Raw genomic sequence first — 14291 nt, 5'->3', positions numbered from 1 at the left:
TATCAATGAGCACCTCTTGTATTTGTGTAAGAGGCCAGAGAGCATTACTTTGAGTTCACGTGAAAACGTGCACATATGCTTAAAGCAAGTGTGCGTTGTCCTCTGCAGCAGAGCAAGCAGGCAGTGGCCCTACAGCACGTACCACAGCCTGACCATCACCGCAGTGCACAGCAGTGTGCCCTCCTAATGGGGAACGCTCCCAGCTGGCAAAAAAGAGCAAACCCAGAAATTCTGCTTCCTTTTTCTTTAAAGAGCACTGCAAACCATAGGTCAGGCAGAAAGGCGGGGAGACGATGGCTGAGCATGCCAGACACCGTGGGAGCCATCCACCCCCTCTTCAGCTTAACGGGAAACATCCTGTCAGAAACGCTTTCTGCATTGGGACTTTTCTTGAAATTATTAACTGTAAACGGTGACGGCTTGTCCTGCTGGGAGCCTGCGATTCCTCCTGGGTATTTAGAGATGCGCTGGCTAGGAGAGTCGGCTGGTCAGAGCTCATCAGATGGAAAGTACCATGTCATCACAGCTCCAGCCTCAAGCCTATTAGGGCTGCTCCCTCTAGTGGGAAAAAGTACTTCAGCTGTAGTAAGAAGCTTTTCCCTCTTTTAATTTCTTTACATTTTTTTTCTTCTTTCCTTCTTTCTTTTTTTTTTCTCTTTTAATTTTCATTCTACTTTTTTCTTTCTCTTCCTTTTTTTTCCTTTTTTTCTTTTTTTCCTTTTTTTTTTCTTTTTTCAAACTGAAGAATTCAAGTTTTCTGGATGATAGTGCAAGACACAGGGTGGTTCCCATTCAATGCCGGCTGACCAGAGGGCGTGCATTCCACAAACGCTCTGAGCACAGCAGGCCAGCCGGCACCGCATCCCACCCCATCCCTGCCCAGAGGACACCCAATGGTCTTTCTGCCAGCAGTCGCTGTGTTTGCTTCTGATTTCCCCCTTCTGATTACAAAAATAGGACTCACTATAATCATAATAATACTAATGGTACAAAATAATTGCTGTAATTATACACTTTTTGGCAAATTATTAACACAAAGCAGCCCAAAAGTCCCATTTGGACTAAAAAAATTGTGAAGATGCATTAATGTTAAAAAAGACAAAGTCTTTGTTAAAAAAGAGGGAAAAACAATCTGCAAAAGAATGCATTTCTGTAAGGCAGCATGTTACCTACAGTTTTCTGTCTAGATTTAGGTCAGGTTCTGCTGTTGTTCAGGAAACTGTTAGAACTTGGCTTGCTTGAGCTTATCAATGTGGTAGCACAGTTTCAGCGCAGGACCCAGTTTCAGCCCCAGGTATTTCATGATCATGTCACTTTTCAGCAGCAACAAAGCATTGCCATCAATCTCCTGGTTTCAAAAGAGAAAGAGAATCAAAATATGTTAAGCCCCTGCTTCCAGAGCCACAAAAGCAAGAATGCCACGCTGTGTCCTGATGCATTACCCAAGGTGAATCAGAAACAGCACATCCTGGACGGAAATGTCATGAATTTTGAAATTTCATTAAAAAATTGAAAGCTGAAGTAGGATAAAAGGAAAACTTTAAAGGAGGCTTTAATCAAATATTACCTCTTATTCTTCAAGGAACCGTAAGGTTTGTCAGTGTTTTCAATTCTGTGGCAGTAAAATCATGAGGGTTCTTATAAATATCAGACTTGCTCTAAGCCCAGAGAAAACCGATTTCTGAGAAAACCAGTTGATCTTGAGAGAAAGGAGTGAGAGACAGAGGGACAGAGGGATGTGGCCTCATGAACTGCTAACAGCACACCTCTGAATCTCAGGTCTGGCTTTGTTCTGGCTATCTGCATATTTAATGTATCCCCAGTACGCTTACTTATACCCAGTGATACATGTAATTAATTTCTTAAATTGAAGGCAGTAGTACCATAATTCATTTGACATATTAATAAAATCTATTCAAAATTAATTTAACTCTCATATAACTGGTGGATATTGCCACCAAGTTCATCTGTTTATCCCAGAGCTGTTGGCTTGAAAACCTATTGTAACTAAAAGCGCTGTACTGAGCACCAGATAGCACTGATGTGCAGTGAGATGGGCACTGATTCTCTACCAGTTCTCGTATGACTGTAAGGCACAGAAGCTTCCAAATAAAATATCCTTCTTTGGTTCCTGAATTTGCCTCGTTTTTTTTTTTTTTTTTCCCCAAACTGTATTAGCAGATCTGCCTAAAAATACTACCTCTTCTCCTGGTCTTCACCTTACTTGCTTACTTGGGGAGCTAAAACATAAATAAAGCATGTGAGTGCATAAATACAGACAGCCACACAGGAGCTCTAATGATGTATATATCGTATTCAATGGTTTTCATGGCACACCTTTCCTCTGTGATCCATTACCTACTAATTAAGCAATACTATGGATCCTAATTTGCCCTGATCATTATTATTCCATTCAGCAGGTGATTTAACTGATGAGCAGTTAAGGTCACTTTCTGATTAACTCAATCAATTGAGGCTCTTCATTCTGCAACCCCCACTCCATCCATTACAAAAACTCTCTTTGCTCTCCCCCTCTCCTTCCCATTATTTTAAAGAAGCTAAGAAATGGAACATTAAGTATCGTATTTAATTAATATTTGCTTAAGAAAGAAAACCATGCTCCTGGAGCTGTGATGCCATTGGGTAAAAACCCTGTCAAGGTATTTGGTGTGAATGCAGCTGTTTCTAAATGTTGAATTCAACAATTTATTATTTCTATGAAGGAAATACTCTGATGGAGTAGAGGTCAAAATTAAACTCCATGACTAGAGTTTGCCAGAGGGAGAATTCGTACCCCATCAAATATCCTGTATTAACCAAATCCCTGTACAGACTGTTGACTTGACTTCTCTCCAGTATTACCGTGTCAGCTGTTAAAAAAATAAATAAATCTAAAAATGTGGGATTTACAGCATGATTCCCAAGTTTGCAGTAGAAGATCTTGAACCAGATCTGGAGCTGTTAAATTCAGTGCAATTAGCTTGTTTCACACACATTAATTGAGATATGGCCCACTGCAAGTGAGAGGACTGCTGTTTTACTGCAAGAGATGGGAACAACAAATGTATGAGTTGCAAGATAATGATACAGCAAGTATGAACATACAGCTTGCAACTGCAAGAGTGGGTATTGCTGTGCTTGTGCCAATTTTGTGCATGTGTTCTGAGAAGACCCTAACCAAGTTCTGTGCCTTCAGCACAAGAATTGTACTTGGTGGTTGATCCACGCTTCTGCTCCTGGAAAGGAGAGCAATGCCAGAGCTATCAAAATGCTGTGACGTGTGTTGAAGCTGTGGCCAGTGTGGGCCACATCTTCCTACAACTGGGAGAATAGCTCTGGGTGCTGCAGTCAGCACTCACATGGACAAGTATAGCAATGGGAAAGAGTGCTGCCCATGTGCAGGATACCTCCCCATCCTTGCCCTCCTCATGGCCCCACCACCTTCTTCCTCCCAGTGTCATAGCTCAGATGAGCTGACTGCCAAAGCAACAATTTCAGGTGATAGCTGGGCCTTGTCAATGGCAGTAAGTGCTTCTAAGTAAATTATGCACCTGCTTCATAGAAAGATTGAATATACAGGAGGATATGGCTAAGGTTAATGGACTAATCACTTGTCATTCACCCCTGAGGTCTCTGTGCTAATCCAGATGAGATTTGAAGGCTGAAAAATTGCAGGGACATATATAACTCCGAGGCGTAATTGAATTGAGTTGTGTGGTAATCTTACCAGGTTCTCAAATGTACTGCATATTTTACAAGGAAACCAATAATGAGTAGAGCCCATAGGTGCTGGGTGCTTCACAAAGGCTAACAGAAACAGTCTTCAGTGGCAGTTTAGCTCGGTTTCTTTGTTCACAGAGCAGAGATAGTATTGTGGCATGGCATGCTTCAGAACAGCAGGCCCAGTAACCCGAGATTAAATATTCATCCTGGGAGTGTACCTGTGTGCCTCACAGACCAGGGCAATTTTATCTACTGGTGCACAGCTCCTTCTGCTAGTCTCAAAAATTCATGCCAAAGCAAGTTTCTTTAAGTCTGCATGTAGTTCATTTATCTTCCTGGTGCCTATCTGGCCAACGTTGGCCATCTGACTTCTCTGCAGAAGGCAGGGAAAGTAGGCTTGCACCTGGCCTGCAATCACAGGTTTGGTCCTAGCAAGGCTGTGCCTGCTCTGTTCTCACCCCACCACCCTGTCTGCAGATGTCAAATGGCCTCAGACCCTGACTGTGGTGAGCATCTATTGAGGCTCATGCTCTGAGTTGGTCAAGAAGGGGAAGATGAGGCTGAAGATGCAGTTAGATTCAGTGCTACCAAATCCAGCAAAAAAAAAAAGAAATTGCTGATATGTATTTACACAGTCTACTTTACTAATTATGATTTCTACCAATAGAGATGGCCTAATGAAGGCAATGATCATATTCTTTAGTGTGTCAGCAGGTCTGTTAAATTTGGTTATGTAGTTATATAATACTAAAAATCCACAAATTTGGCCGTTTCAGGCTTCTCTGCTAGATGTCCACAGATATATAAAAATATGCTCTTTGGAGAGGAATCACAGGTATCCTGGGGAAAAAAATAAAGTCATTGAAGCAAGGGTTTTTGTGCCAATCTGACAGTGAAAAATGAACACCGGATCCCATGTGATTTCTCTTAGGTTTAGCATAACAATTTATGCTGACATAGTGAGAACAAATAGTGAGTGTTTCCTAAAGATGTTGGGCTCATTGAAGAATAAGTGAGTGTTTCTTCAGCCATTTGATGTGAACCCCTTCCAGGGCGCCGTGTTCAAACCATGTGGGCACAGGCACTGCCTATAGCAGCCATAGACAGGGTGCACATGGCGTGCTGGCTATCTCTCTTGCAGGTGGCTTAAATCCCCCAGAAGCACTAAGAGCAGCCTTTACATACGTGTTTTCTGAAGAGCTCCACATGGGGACCTAAAGCGTGAGGGTCTGCATCCTTCACGAACCAAATCACGTCATCCACAGTCCAGGTCAAAGGATTCTTGTTTGATGGCCGAGCCACATCTTGTCGTTCTGGTGAAGGACTTGAGGCTATTGGTACAAAAAAGCCCACAACAGCACATTCAACAGCATGCAGTGATTTCCTTGTTCTGTGGACATGCAGGAGTGCAGCAGCCCCATGTGCTGGACACTGGATCTGTGTGCATCAGCCTGAGCTGGTGGGGCAAGATAGAAGGGACTTGGCAGTTTTGGATCCAGCCTCTTAACAGGAGATATGATCCCAGCTGGTGAATTGTGTTAAAAAACATGAAACCCTCAGGTTCCTGCTGGGGAAGGAACAATGTACCAGCTGCCAGCCTCTTAAACCAAGCTTCCCCTGCTGTCTGATCCAAAAGCAGTGAGGATCTCAGCTCCAGAAGACACCACCCTCCAACCTGGAGGCATGAAACAAAGGAGCTTGCCATTGAGCACAAAGGTTAGGAGATAAAATTAGGATTTAGCAAATATTTTTTTCTTTGCATCCAGACATTCAGACTTCTCTTGGAGCTTAGTGGTGGTTTCCTAGTGAATGTTCTGCTAATCTTAGGCCCACATGAAGCTGAAGGTTCCCGGTGAATGCCTATTTGGAGACCTACTGAAACACATAGAGATGAGCACTGCACATGTGACTTTTTAATGGTGTAAGCCCTGGATGATTTAAGGTCACTCTGACTTGCTGTAGCTCTAAATCAAGTGAATAAAGGCACATCGGAATGAAAGTGCATTTATGTTCTTATTCTTAGTCTCCACAGAATTATAAATCTTAACCTTAGATGTATATAATTTGCACACATACATATACTCTTATGTTGTTTCACTGTCCCAAGAACTGCATCCCGCTAGATTACAGGAAAGCTGTTTACCATTTTTTTTAATCTACACAAAGGAAACTTTGTATTAGCAGGCAGCAGCATGGAAATGGATGAGAAGTTACTTGCCCAGACCTGCTCATCTGTTTCTGTTAAGGCTCAGTTTCCAATGTGAAGTGCAAGTGGTAAGCAAGCAGGCACTGCAGGAGGCAGAAAGGGAAGCAGAAGAGTGCAAACAGAGGGAGAACATAGATAGTTAAATGGTAGCGTGGAGAGACCCCAGGTAGTGAAGAGGGGAAGCAGAATGGCTTCAAGCTGCTGAGGAGAGAAGGGCCGAGCCCTCCAGAGACATTCTGAGTTCATAACAATGGATAAAATGTATGAGAATACCATGCATGGCTCAAAACATCATCATAATGCATATGAGCAAATGCAGAGGGCTGGGTTGGTGGCTTATGTAAATCTTTGTTCGGATGACTTCAATAGGGCCGTGCTGATTTATGTGAGTGGGGATCTGCCCATATATGCACAATAATGGCTTTATGGGCATATTGGTCCTTTTTTCTTGCTGGAGCCTCATCCCACGGTATAATGTAATGAGGTATATTTTGCAGTTATGAAGGATGAACTGTAGTAAGCAGTAGTGCTATGAATGTGTGAATCTGTTCGATGGGCTTCGTAATGGGATGTGATGTAAATATCATGATAATTACACTCTCATTTGCTAAGTCACTGTTCTGGATATAAAGGACAAGGAATAGCCGCAGGTCTTCTTAATTAGACAGCGAGGATTTGTGTTCTTATAGACTCACATGACCCTGGGCTCCGCTCACCGAATAAATGCAATACACAGTGGTGCAGACACCATCTGGACTCTTTGGCATGAAGCGATGAAGACGAAGAGTGCAAAACGTATGGGGCAATCTCAACCAGCCCCTGGATCATCAGTAACATTGAGCAAGTTTGTCAGGGACAAGTGGGAGAACCATGACTTATCTGGGAGCTGGAGAAGCCAGTACCTGGAGGAGGCTGCTGCTGTCTGACGTGCCAGCAGCACAAGCTGAATGTGGGGAGATGCTGCCACTGGCACCATAAACACCATCCAAGGGTGAGGGGAAAAACAGGCTTTTGTGAAACAGAGGGAAAATAGAGAGGGGAGAGAAAGGCTAGTCAGTGCCTGAAAGGCTGCAGAAGTTTCTACGCCACAGCCATAGTGTGGTCAGGGAAAACGTGTCACTACTGAGGATCACATTTTTCCCCTTAAATATGCATGACTGCAAGGAAACCTCGGGGGTGGGAATTAGCCTGGGGTTCACACCAGGTGAAAGGAGAGCAGCCCTGCACCCCAGTGACTGCTGCCTGAAATGCACTACTTCCAGAAATGCCCTTCTTCCAGAAATGCATTGCTTCCAGAAATGCCAGGAAAGGGCAACGGGGAGCAGCAATTCTCTGGGAGCAGCTGGGAACCTCAGCAGGCATTAGAAATATTGGTAATATACAGAAGCGGAGTGAGAAGAAAAGGTTGAAATGACAGGGTGAACTCTACTCAGTGCTCCACAGTCTAGCAATCAATAGCATAAATCTGATTTTTTAGAGAAAAATATATATGACCTTTTTAAAGACTCTACATAGCCAGAACTCTTCCAGCATCCAGCAAGTGAAGGTAATCCTTTCAAATTCCTATCTGAAGTATAATACAACAGTGTAGAAACAAAAACGACACATAGATATTAACCCTATTTTAAATCCATATAGATGCCTAGGTTCAAGTCTTCTATTCTCTGCTGCTTTTTCATGAATGGTGTGATTTTCCTTGCATGTAAGCAGCTAACTTTAAATGCTGTCATAAAACTGGGATAGCATCAGTTTGCAGACAAGCATCTCAAAAGCAGTTCATAGCTAGTGAGGTTGGAAACAAACTTTTTCCATATCTTTTAAAATGTATTTTATTTTCTAATTTTTTCTGACTTTCTAACTTTGTAATTCACACATGTAAGTGGTGCAATTTCTTTATTTCTGAAAAAAATAAATCATTTCATGCCTACACAAAGGCAAGAGTTCTCTGTTTCAATAGGATCACTTTGCTAAAAGATTATATTAAGCACAAAATTGTTTGATGGCAGCAGGGCAAGTACTATACATTTTTTCTTATCTGAAGGTATTCACATTTAACCTAAGAATTAGATAAATGAGGAAGTCTCATGTCTCCTGGGTATCCTATGCCATCCTGTCATCAGAATTAATCAAGATGATAATGAATACTCAGATTACAAAGAGATGGGAGTGCTTGGGACCAATAATTATTTTAGAGATCGTAATCTAGGTCAAATCCAATTTCCTGTTTTTGACAGGTGGCAAAAAAAAAAAAAACAACTGTCAAATTAATGGAATGAGATATGGAAATTCAGGTAATCAAAGCGAAGCACTCCCCCTCCTGCCTGTGCTGATACTGGAGAGGATGGGGAAGAGGCTCCCTGCAGGGGAACGTTCTTAGGCTATCCCAGCTGAAACCATTGTGAGGATGGCTGGAAGTACGGGGTCAGTACCCAACACCCAGCAAAGCCAGTGGCAAGACAAGCTTGGTGCAATGGAGCCAGTGGCTGACCTCCTGCCCTACAGGCTTTTTTCTGAGCCCACTTCAGGCTCCAGACATTCCTGAGGAGGAGGATGAAGGGAGGGAAAGACAACAGCTGGGTGGCTGCAGAGCCACTATGTGGAAATACAATGCTAGAGTGGAGTTAAACGTAAGAAAGAAGGGAAGATAAATAACAGACTCCCTAAATATGTTCTTGGCAAACAAACAGAGCCCCGAGGGAGTGAGGCCATTGATAGATAGGAGTGGAAAGGGAGTGACAGATGAACTTTAATATTGCTGCAGGCCTAAATGATTTCTTTGCCTCAGGGGAAAGGGGTGGGAATGAAATTTTAAAAGGCTCTCTCTGATCGTACTGGAGCAGATAATAAGGAGCAGCAGATCTACTGAAAGTAAGCTGAAGTAGCAGGCCCTCAACAGCATGGAGAGATAGGAAACACTTCTTAAAAAATCCCTCCCACTGTATGCAAGCACGGAAGGAGGGCTGTGCAGGAGAGCCTTCCTGAGACAGCAGGCTTCACCGAGGTGGAGAAGATGGCAGCACCCACTGTGTGGCATGGGGACGTGATGCCATGATCACCCTGTTAATTGAGACACAACCATAAACTGGTGCCAAATGCTTACTGGAGCTTTTCTTACCTGTCTTTTGCAGGAGAAAAGGAAATGCTTAGTGCAGGTTTCAAACCTTCTAGGTTGTAAAAGTGCCCTCAAAACCCAGCAAGCTGTGTGTGTGGAAGCAGTGGGAACAAATCTTCCCTTCTCTTCCCTTCCCTTGCCATTGCCTGGGGGAGGTGCTGGACTCAGCCCCTCTGCAAGGTGCTTGCAACATCTGTCTGCAAAAAACAGCCTTCAACCCTGTGCCCAAAGTGCTGTCAGGAAATAAATGTATCAAGCTAGTGGGACTGTCTCTTTAACAAAGACCCTCAGGGGGTAACAATTAACTGCTAATATTGGATAATAAAATCTGCATAAAGCCCCCAGGCTACAGGCAAGGCTGAGGCTGTTACGTTGTGGCTGAACGCACAATTCTTCACACTTGGGATAAAGGGTTTGTTTGTTACATAAGCAGGCTTGGAAAGGTTTATGGCTTATGATGTCCTTGACTATTCCTTCCCAGATTTAAGAGCTTCAGTTTGGCAGATGATGACAGCAAAGTGCGTGTTTATCTCTTAGTGGCCCCAACTGGCTTTCTGAAATTAGATTTTTTGTTTGTTTGTCTGTTTGTTCAAAATTTTTTAGCATAGTCATGGAGAATTAGGCATCGTGCTTCCAATCGCATTAATGAGAGCACTGGGTTTTAATCTCATCCATTCCCCTTGAAAAGCTTGTTCTGCTGTATGCTGTGTTTTACAGTTATGATTTTTTTCCACGATGTTTGCCCACTCTGACAAATAAGGCATGCTATTTTTCTGATATATCAATAAATAAAATGGATTGGTTTTAAAAAATTGAGGTTTTAGAGAGAAATTCTTCCTCTTTTTAATGAGCCCTGTCCATCCCTGTCTTTAAGGAAGCAAACCGGGGAGGATTAGAACGGATGCATGTATCCACCAATTACTCATCTTTGCCCGCTTATGATTCAGCAGCGTATGAATTGTCCCTAGAAAGAGGAAAAGCATACACAGAAGCATCATATTGAAGGTGTGGATTCCTAAGACCTTGGAGAGAGATTTTGCCAAGACGGTAATCAAACTCCAGGGTAGCTGCACTGAAGCAATCATGGGAAGATATACATATTTAAAAGGATGTGATTACTATTAAAGTATAAAGAGAAAAATACATGAAAAATAGGATAGCTGTGAAAAAAATAGTCTCTCTACCTTTAAGGAGAAGCAAGCAGTGCTTTGTAGAAATCCGCAATGGGAATTCCAGCAGTACAGAGCTGTGCTACGGAGCTGACACTATGGCAAACGGATAAGAAAATGAAAGCAGACTGCATGGAAGCAGCACTATTTCTTTAATGATAGAAGGATTGCCATAATAAATCTGTGAACATCCTGACTTCATGGTTGTCACTGTGTTGTACATTTCAGTCACTGAAAACATCACAGCCATAGGCAAGAGCCAACTGCTTTCCTCTGCTTCAGAGAAACAAGCTCTAGGGGCAGCAAAGACATTCAGGGGAGAAGGGATGGTGGAGGCACAAATGTGCACAAATCACTGGAGCTGATATACAGAGGTTCACAGAGCACCTAGAACACAGGCAAATGCTAATCCTCCTGTTGGAGGCCTTGATGGCAAACCCATCTCTGTATGGATGTAGTTGCACCTGTATGTGCAGATCCTCATGTACAATGATGATACCAGGACTAATACATTGTTAATAATTATAGATCAGTGCTATCAACAGATTAACAACTTTTGTTTTTTGTGATGCTCACCTCTTAGCCATCAGCTTTAGGAGCCCTTGCCATTGAACTGGCCAAGACTGGGAAACAGTGACATTCACAGACAGAGAAAGTAATACAGCTGAGCAAGATTAAGGAGCTCTGATTTTAAGCTTCAGACTTTTGAACATAGATTCAAATCCTTTATACAAAGGCTTTTCTCCACATAATGCACTTTTTAAGTACAGGAACTTTACCATTATTGTTGATGCTGAAAATGTGCAGTGTATTCAATAAGCCACTGGGTAATTTAAGGGAGAAAAACCTATGACAGGTTACTCAATATGAATCCAGCACTTCTGGTTCAAAGTCCTTCAGCCACGGATCTCTGAAGGTGGAGAGGGTGCTGGGGAAGCACTGCTGTGCCTGCACTCAACTCTGCCCTGGGGCATGCCTCATGCTGGAGACAAGATGCACAGCTAGGCAGAACTTCGGTCTCAGCTGCTCTGACCTTTTCCCGTACACTACGAAGAGATAACCAGAATGATAAAAATTTTCAAACCAAGCAAGTCACAACATTGTTAAATCTTGTCTCACTGCAGAATCCCTTGCAGTTTCCAGAGGAAATGCAAGGGCAGAAAGACAATGTAAAGAGCTAATGCTGGACAAAAGGGTTAGGGAGAATCAGCAAGGCTACAGCAAATATATCAAGAGGAAAAAATGTAACCGGAGTGACAGTAGATTCCATTAATAAATGAGGAAGGGGAAGAAATTAATGACTTGAAAATAGCTGAGATATTCAACTCCTTTGTTAGATCTACCTTCAAGATGAAAAATGAATAAATGAAATTTGAATAATTAGTAAGGGGTGATGACACTATTCACATGGCTACTGATAAAGACCTGTTAATGGAGAAATTGAAAAATGCAAGTAACGACAAAGTTAGCAGAAGTTCAGGGAATCACCTAACCCATTTGATGAAGCCAGATCTTTTCTGGGGGTGAAAGAAGTCATGGCTAACAGGGAATATAGCACAAAGCTGGAGAAAACCAAATACAGTCCAGAATTAGAATTAGAAACCATGTTTGCCACTGCCTCAGCTAGTTCTCTACTGTGAGCATCTGCTCCATCCCCTGCCCTACTCTGCCTTACACCAGGCTGCCCCTGTAGTCCCACTTGCTCCCCTCACCTCACCTGCCAGGAAAGCTTTCCTGGAGGGAAACCATCTTTTGCCACGAGTCCCATTTTAAGAGGGCTCGGCACCAGCAGAGTGCCCTTAGTAGGCAGAGCGATCGACCCAAAGAATCTAAATCCTAGGAGGATAGCTGGAAAAAAATACAAAGGGAGGGGAGAGGAAGGGTTATCGAAAGCAGTGGTTCCTCTGTCAGCTCTTGAATCTGCAGATAAACTTCTAGTGACTTTTCTTCCCTAAAGGATAAAAAAGCCTTGAGCAGTGAGCCACGTGATTCCTAAGAATATGTTTTTCTGGGCATTCTTTTTAAAATAAAATTTACTGTAGCTTATATTTAAAGGGGTAAGGTTGGCTACACATCTAGGAAGCAAAATCTTTTGCTAAACTGTTTGATAGGCACTAATATTTGAATTTGTTCTGTATGGTACTTTGTACACAGCTGGTGTCATGCAATTAACCTGTCTGTAAGCAGTATCAATCTTGGGAGGAATGACTTATATATTAATATTTATATCTGCAAATTGATAATGGCAGTTGTGATTGCCACTCGATTATACATAATACATACGTTTACATAATTAATAACAGCATTAGAAAACATTCCCCATTTTACTTAATGATGAACAGATTGATTTTGTGTTTACATAGGTTATTATTTCTCCTTCAAAGTGAAAGCATACGTGGTCTGAGTGCATGTCAATGCAAATGCACCTTACTAACTTTCCTGGGAATTTGGGAACGAGTTAAGACTCCAGCGTGGCACCAGCATAGCAAAACACACTGCTAATAGGAATATATTATATTACCACTTGTGTTTCCTTCAGGATAGGTCCCATTCCTTGTTGGGCTGGAGGCGTGGTGCCGCAGGCTGGCAGAGGAGGACCTCCCTGAGGACATCGGGGCAGGACGATGGCCACAGGAGGAAGAGGAGCCTCCAGCAGGATGTCCATCTGCAGGACTCTGCCGCATGGCATACATGGAGCCCACACAACTGAAGGCAGAGTCAGTGGGATCCGTGCTGTACCTCTTCATATTCGCTGGATCCAGGTAATCCTCAGGGATGGCTGTTTCTGCTCAACAAAAAAAGAAAGAATCAGTAAACATGGAACCAACATTCAGCTTCACTTCAAACCTCCTGTACAGACAGCTGGATGGCAGGGACAGGCTGGACCTAGGAGGTATCCTTTCTGAGAATTAATAAATGATGAAGAGGAGCACAATCTCTCAGAAGTCAGTAGAATCATGACAGGAAATCTTTGCCTTGATGCAACCCATCTGTGTTAGTACAGGGCAATACTCTCCCACCACTTCCCACTCCCACTGGGTGGGAAGGCAGAGGCAGGTCTCACTTGTCTCTTGGTGCTCCTTGAACACCACCAAGGCCAGAGGTTTAATGGGCAGTGTGAGAATGAGGAGTGTCAGGAATCCAACCCCTACACATACGTGCTGTCTCTGCCTTGGAGGTTCCCACTCCAGCTGGGTGAAACAAAATGTCAGCAACAGGCAGGCAGGGAATCTGCAGATTAGGAAAGCGCTTCCCTTTTCCCCATGATGTTGCTCTGAGCTGCTGAAATTGCCACTGTCCCTATTGTGTGTACAGTCCCCCAGCTACATTCAAGCAGGGTGAAATCACCTGTATGGTGTCACACATCTCCTGACACTCAGTAACAGGAAAAATTTATTAATAAATAGTAATTTGTGCTAAGAGACCCAAACTCCACTGCTAATACATGTTGAGGTTGTATGTAATAGTCTTTTCCTTTTAATTTACATTCTTAATATTTTCTTTTGAAAAATGTCTTTGCAGCTGCATACAATCGTTGATATTAAACAAAGGTGATGTAGCTTGACAACTCAATACTCAAAAGCTGTACCACACCAGCATTCTGGCTCACATGTCAAGTCACAGCACAGATTCCTGCTATGTGATTATCTCACTTTACATTTCCTTGCTGCTGCCTCTTAAAAGTTTGCCCTGTTCTGGGCCAAGGCTGGAATCACTGTAAGGCAACTATTGGAAGGACAGCCATGAATGTGAAGTTTCTTCACTTTTGGGCCCTTGCCTTTGTAACTGCAAGTAACATTACTCTATGTTTTTCCCTTAGACAATTTGGATTCTTGCAGAGTGCATTCAGGTAGCCTGATGCTTTCTGCCAGGAGATTCTGAACTTGATTGCTACACGAATACAAATATAGTGTAATTCAGATGAATTCAACAGAATTCAGGTAACATAACACTAACATAAGGGAGATGGGAAGCTGGCACTCTGAACCTTTCTCCCTAGCCTTCAACAGATGTCAAAATTGTATAGCAATTGAGATAACTACCTTGCTTTTCAGACTCCTCCCAGTAAACCAAAGAAAAT

General features: G+C 42.8%; 1 protein-coding gene across 3 annotated transcripts in view; it reads right to left on the bottom strand.

The window, feature by feature from the left end:
- Positions 1-699: 699 nt before the first annotated feature.
- The window catches only part of SCML4 (Scm polycomb group protein like 4), a 53834-nt gene continuing 40242 nt past the window's right edge, over positions 700-14291 (bottom strand). For all 3 annotated transcript variants that reach the window (XM_065735541.1, XM_065735533.1, XM_065735524.1), the window contains 3 exons: positions 12732-12995; positions 4909-5054; positions 700-1348 (listed from right to left, as the gene is read on the bottom strand). In XM_065735541.1, coding sequence (XP_065591613.1) covers positions 1223-1348; positions 4909-5054; positions 12732-12995 — 536 coding nt within the window. In that variant the 3' untranslated portion in view covers positions 700-1222. The remainder of the gene's footprint in view (positions 1349-4908; positions 5055-12731; positions 12996-14291) is intronic.

Source organism: Cyrtonyx montezumae, unplaced genomic scaffold (assembly GCF_038088225.1).
Source record: "Cyrtonyx montezumae isolate F1298 unplaced genomic scaffold, pur_monq_1.0 scaffold_0, whole genome shotgun sequence".
In the NCBI taxonomy this organism is placed as follows: domain Eukaryota; kingdom Metazoa; phylum Chordata; class Aves; order Galliformes; family Odontophoridae; genus Cyrtonyx; species Cyrtonyx montezumae.
The sequence above is the reverse complement of the archived record's forward strand: the minus strand, read 5'-3'. Positions and strand labels throughout refer to the sequence as shown.